The sequence below is a fragment of the Nicotiana attenuata genome, unplaced genomic scaffold (assembly GCF_001879085.1).
Source record: "Nicotiana attenuata strain UT unplaced genomic scaffold, NIATTr2, whole genome shotgun sequence".
Taxonomy (NCBI): Eukaryota; Viridiplantae; Streptophyta; class Magnoliopsida; order Solanales; family Solanaceae; genus Nicotiana; species Nicotiana attenuata.
The window spans coordinates 75,332-81,117 of NW_017671001.1; the positions used below are offsets into that span (position 1 = coordinate 75,332).

Consider the following 5,786-nt stretch of genomic DNA (forward strand, 5'->3'; position numbering starts at 1 on the left):
AATGCTTTCTCATCTCATTTTACACCAAGTGGATGTAATGAATTGGGACCCTATTCGTATCAACAATCGTATCCCTGATCTCTCTCAACTCGTTTTTGCGGATGATCTTACTCTACTATCGCAAGTGAATAAAAAATTTTGTACCACTAGCAAACGCTGCCTAGACCTATTTTGCTCCCAATTTGGCCAAAAGATTAATACAACGCAATCAAAAACTTATTTTTCTAGTAACTGTAACTCCAATGTGGCCAAAGATATGGCAGAGACCCTAGGTATAAAAAAAGCTCCAATTTTGGCAATTACCTAGGTTTCCTAATGTTTAAAAAGAACCCTAAAGCCACTGACTTCCGGTTTCTCATTGACAAATTGAGGATTAGACTAGTTTCATGAAAAACAAATTTTCTTTCCTTAGCTGGTCGTACTACCCTGGCTAAGGATTCCCTTAGCTCTATTCCTAGCTATTATATGCAATATACCTCTCTTCGCTCAAAGGTCCTCAGGCAAATAAGCAAAATTCAAAGGGATTTTATTTGGGGATCTACCACCAAAAAAAAAACTCCATATGATGAAACGGAGTACAATAATCAAGCCTTTCATGGAAGGATGTGTTTGCTTTTTTCATATGGGGCATAAGGATCAATAGAAACTACAATAACCACAATAATACTTCTCTTAATGTTTCCCTTACTGTGATTATTCGTCAAGCCACTGAATTCAAATTCTTGACAGAACAACACAACTATATCCCTTTAAAATCTCTTGTTCATATTAGCTGGAATAAGCCTTGTAAAAGATGGATTAAACTAAATGTGGATGGAGCCTTTACACAGATCATGTCGCATATTGCCTTAGGAGGAGACCTCAGGAACAACAAGGGAGACTGGGTTATAGGCTTCAAGAGACGAACTTATGCCGTTACGGCGCTGTATGCAGAACTTCTTGCCTTACAACAGGGACTAAAAATTGCAACAGGAAATAATCTCAGCCCCTTAGAGATAGAAACAGACTCCACGGAAGTGATCCAAAGCTTAACTCAAGGAAATATTATGTTTAATACTATTGTTTACTCTTGCAGGTAATGCTCCAAATGAAGGAGATGAGAATCAGGCATAAGTTTCGCCAAGGAAACTCAGTAGCCCATCAACTAGCCAAGGAAGTCCTAAACCTAAGGACCATAGATAAAACTCAATGCTGGCTGCTCCACCCTTTTGTGCGCTTAACTCTGGAGAAGGATGCAGATGAAAGAATAGTTTTTGTTAAATATCTACCTACTGATGCATGTAATAGTGTAGCAACTATGGGTAATCAAAGTGTCCTAAGTGACACCTCTCTATCTTGTAATCAATGTGTCCCTGGTGACACTAGTAAGACTTGTAACCTTGTGGCCCCGTTTTAGTATTAATACACAACTTCCTACCTTCTAAAAAAAATATATATAGTTGTTCACATTAACTTTTTGGGTCTAAACACTTTACACCTCCAAAGTCCTAAGCTGGGCAGACTGGGTGGGCCTTTAAATTAGAAAGCCTTTGGGCCTCATAATCTCGGTTTTACAGGTTGGTCTCAAGGGGGTTGATGTTTGGAGCTTTAAGGGGAGACGGACGCCATTGACACCGTATTTTTCCAGAAGACATGGGAGAAATGGCAGAGAACGACGAGTTTTACCTGAGATACTACGTGGGTCATAAAGGAAAATTCGGTCACGAGTTCTTAGAGTTCGAGTTTAGGCCAGATGGCAAGCTCCGTTATGCTAACAATTCAAACTACAAGAACGATACCATGATTCGCAAAGAGGTCTTCCTTACCCCTGCTGTCCTCAAAGAATGCCGTCGCATTGTTGCCGATAGCGAGGTCCTTTTGAACTCTCCCCTTGATTCGATTATATTTATTCTATTGTTTTGGCTCAGTATAGGGTGTCGGGTCAAACTCGGCATCTTGGTATTTCAAATTGGTGGTTTAGGGTTTTAGAGTTTTGGTTGTGGTCTAAAATGTTTTCGGGCTTAATTTACAGCTGATTTATGCTAGATACTCTTAATTCTGTGTGGAGGATTCATAAAGCTAGTTGACCCCAGCTAGAGTGGAATTGAGCCATAGTTGACTGATTGATTGGTTATTTACGGGGTTTTCAAGTTGCTGGCTTTAGTTTTTGGTTGTTACTTCCTAATGCTGGGAATATCCAACTATCCAAGTAATTGATGGTCAATGATTGTGTGAAGTAATGAAAAGACAAGAATATGAATTCTTAGAGCCATTATGACCTAAAAATGTTAGCGAAGAAGCAAAATTCTCATTCCGGAAGAAAGATAATCACGACATTTGGAGCAATTTTGGCATAATATTCATTGTAAATAAGCAAAATTATCATTTTGAAAACATGACAATTAGGTATTAAATTCTAGTTATGGCATAGGTGAAAAGGAGATGTTCTTGTTGTATTTGCTTAAGTCTTTTTCCTAGGGAGAGTTCTTTTTCTGTTTCCTTTTTTAGGGAGGGGCAGTGGAGGGTTGAGTTTGTTTAGTTCGGGCTGATAAAATGTCTGTGCTGTGGAACTCCATCTTTGTCCCCCTTCACACCTATTTATCTCCTGAGTTTTGTTACTTGATCATTACTCTGATGAGAAATGGAAGTAGTAAAAGGTTGTGGATGTTTGTATGTTGTAGATCATGAAGGAAGATGATAACAATTGGCCTGAACCGGATAGAGTGGGGAGGCAGGAACTTGAGATTGTAATGGGAAATGAACACATATCATTCACGACATCTAAGATTGGTTCGCTAATGGATGTGCAGACCAGTAAAGATCCAGAGGGACTTCGTATCTTCTATTATCTTGTTCAGGTACTGATCTACAAGGTTTTTCTGTCATTTTTACTTTGTACAAATACATCAAAAAGCTTTTTTGCAACAAGTTCCAACGTTTTACACACTAGCTTGTGAAAAATGTAATAGGGATAGCCCATACAGAAATGCAAAAAATTATTCTTGCCACTTTTTCTTTTAAAATATAATCGCCCCGACATATAAACAACCCCCCCCCCCCCCAACAAAACCCAAAAAGAGAGAGAGAGAGAGAGAGAGAGAGAGAGAGAGAGAGAGAGAGAGAAAAGTATACAATTTGGGTCCTTAATTTATCTAATAGAGTTAATTTTCAGAAAGCTCCTCTTTCTCCTGTCTAATGGTTTAGATGTATGATGTTGGGAGTCGCTTTTCTGGTTGACTTCATATTACCCTGTTTCGCCTTGATTGGAGCTTTAAAAGCAAGATGCTCTTAGAGTCTCAATTAGCTACATGCATAACTTAGTGAATGTGTAAACTGATGTTATTTGTGAATCTCCTGGACTTGCTCCTGTTCCCAGCTGCTGAGTTCCATAAGGAATATTAATTCCATCAAACTTATCTTTAGATTGCAATAGAAGCTGGGCGGTGAAGGCCTCCATTCCATCTTTAAATGAATAGAGAAGTGAGATTTTGATTTCTTTCCATCAAAGACAAACCACCTTGTTTGGAGATACTCGTTCTTATTGCAGCTGGTGTTAGGATGTGACCTCATTTCTGCCCAATGCTGCTTATTCAGTCGTTTATTTTCTCCTTTGTTTTCATCTTCCACCCTTTTAACAGCAACATGGTTTGATCATAATTAGAAGGGAGAAGTGATGGTTATTGTTATTATTATTACGTTGTCTTTTGGGGATAGGAGGAGAGATTAGAATAGTTGGAGTAAAAGAAAAGAAAGAGTAATGGATATGTGTGAGAAAGTACGACTTTTTGACTTTTAAACCAACTTCATCCTTAAGATTCTTGCTAACCTTTTTCTTTCACCTTCCTACCTTACGACAAAAATGATCCTGGATGGTTATTAAGACTGTTAGCAAGAAAACTGACATTCTTTCATGTTGCGGCAATTCATCTCCTCCTCCTCTATTACCTTCTTCCTGCTCCCCTTTCACATTGCTATGCAGAACAAGCAGCTACAAGCCACCCCGTCCTCCATCTTGACCCCCTTAAGGCCATATCATCATCCCTCACTTGTCACACGAGTTAACCCCAGCTTGGACAACCTTCATCATTCCTCAACACAATCCATCAAACTTTCCGTCTACAAAGGACCCAAAAAATAAAAGAAAAAAGAAGGAACAGAAGAGTCAAGAGGGATGCAGGTGAAGAATGGTGGAGGTTATGGTGGGGCTTTGGAGGGGGTTAGAAGAATGACAGTGGAAGGGGCAAGGTGGGCAGGGGCCAGCTGAAAGTGGGAACTCGGTGTGGTAGTATCACGAGGGACTTCAAATACTCCAGGAATACAATAGTGTTGAAGTTGGTTTGGGTGTGTTAAGTGCTAAATATTAAGAATGAAAACTGCCATTTCCTAGCATGTTTATGTGCACCACAAATATCCGTGGTTGAAAACGATGAGAGGCTCACTAGGATAGGAAACAAAGCCAAAACCTTTGGGAAATAGAGGTTTTCCCAGAAGGAAACTTGGGCTAAAGTTGAATCTGGTAACAGTCTCTCAGAGCTGGGACTTAGCTGCTTGTCAGCTAGGCGCTCATGCACAACCCCTAGTTACTGCACTTCTGATTAGTATCTTGTTGTATACGCTTGGTTATGTGATCCCTCTGTGCTAATTGGACTTGATAACCTCTAAGTTATTTAAAGCTGCAGCCAAAAAGGATTGCCTTGTAAACATTGGTCTCCAGTCCTAATCTGGTGAAATCCCATTATCGTCTCCTTTCCTTTTACGTTGGAGAGATCTGAAGGATTTCCTGCTCTCGACCAATTAGTTCCACTGCTTTGCGTCATTTTATTATGGTGGTTGACATGTTATTATCTTTAAATCAAACATCATTGATGCATTTCTTTAAGTTTGTTTCAGAAAATTGGTGTTGGTTCTCAGTCTTGGAATACTTCTGCACAATTTGACTCTTGGTTTTCATTGCAGGATTTGAAGTGTTTTGTGTTCTCTCTCATCTCACTCCATTTCAAGATCAAGCCTATTTAACTCATGCATTAGACGTGCTTGGTTTCATGTTTTAAATGTGTTAGAGTTGTGTATCGTGAAATTGTATGATGCCGTTTGGTGAAGAAGTTTGTTTTTTTGTTTTGCATTTGTTACATTTATGGAATTAGTTGTTTTTTAGACCTTGTTTTGCGAGTAAAGATAAGTTCTCTGGGTTCTCTCTCGTTTCTTTGCGTACTATTCTCTTATTAATCTTGCCATTACTTGTTAGGCGTTTTATAGCAACATGGAAGGCACGGAATTTTTTGTATCTAATGTTCTTTGAGCTTTGGTTTCCCGTATTGCTTTTGTGTTGCCAGGGTATAACTATGACTTTGTTTCACCAAAGTCATGTAACATTGTTTTCTCACACAAAAATTATATAACTATGACTTTTCTTCGTCAAAGTTATATAAATTTGTTCTCTCGCATAAAAGTCATAAAACTTTTACTAGCTCACACAAAAATTATAGTGGTCGAAAAATAAATTTTCTGGTATTTTATGTTTTTTTTATTTTTTATTTTCAATCGAATAAATAATTATCCAAATAAAATTGGAGAAATATAAGTATAGTTTTAGCCTCTCCCAAAAATAATGGCCAATGTGGATGACAAGATGCGGGAAGCAAGGCTCAGATGGTTCGGACACGTGCAGAGGAGAAGCCTTGATGCGCCGGTAAGGAGGTGTGAGCGGTTGGCTGTGGTGGGTACGAGAAGAGGTAGAGGGAGACCTAAGAAGTATTGGGGAGAGGTGATCAGGCAGGACATGGTACGAATGCGGATTTCCGAGGACA

At 39.0% G+C, this 5,786-nt stretch overlaps 1 protein-coding gene across 1 annotated transcript; it reads left to right on the forward strand.

Moving 5' to 3' along the window:
- The first annotated feature begins 1,483 nt into the window (after nt 1-1,483).
- On the forward strand, nt 1,484-5,178 carry LOC109205132 (protein mago nashi homolog). The gene is made up of 3 exons (XM_019367808.1): nt 1,484-1,851; nt 2,661-2,837; nt 4,936-5,178. The coding sequence occupies exons 1-3, from the start codon at nt 1,633-1,635 to the stop codon at nt 4,993-4,995; spliced, it is 456 nt and encodes a 151-aa protein (XP_019223353.1). The 5' UTR covers nt 1,484-1,632; the 3' UTR covers nt 4,996-5,178.
- The last annotated feature ends 608 nt before the right edge of the window (nt 5,179-5,786 follow it).

Bases quoted from the DNA above. Each gene is read 5' to 3' on its own strand.
- LOC109205132 (XM_019367808.1), top strand. From the start codon at position 1,633: ATGGGAGAAATGGCAGAGAACGACGAGTTTTACCTGAGATACTACGTG. The intron at 1,852-2,660 runs GTCCTTTTGAAC...TGTATGTTGTAG, and splicing joins GCATTGTTGCCGATAGCGAG to ATCATGAAGGAAGATGATAA. The intron at 2,838-4,935 runs GTACTGATCTAC...TTTTCATTGCAG, and splicing joins TCTTCTATTATCTTGTTCAG to GATTTGAAGTGTTTTGTGTT.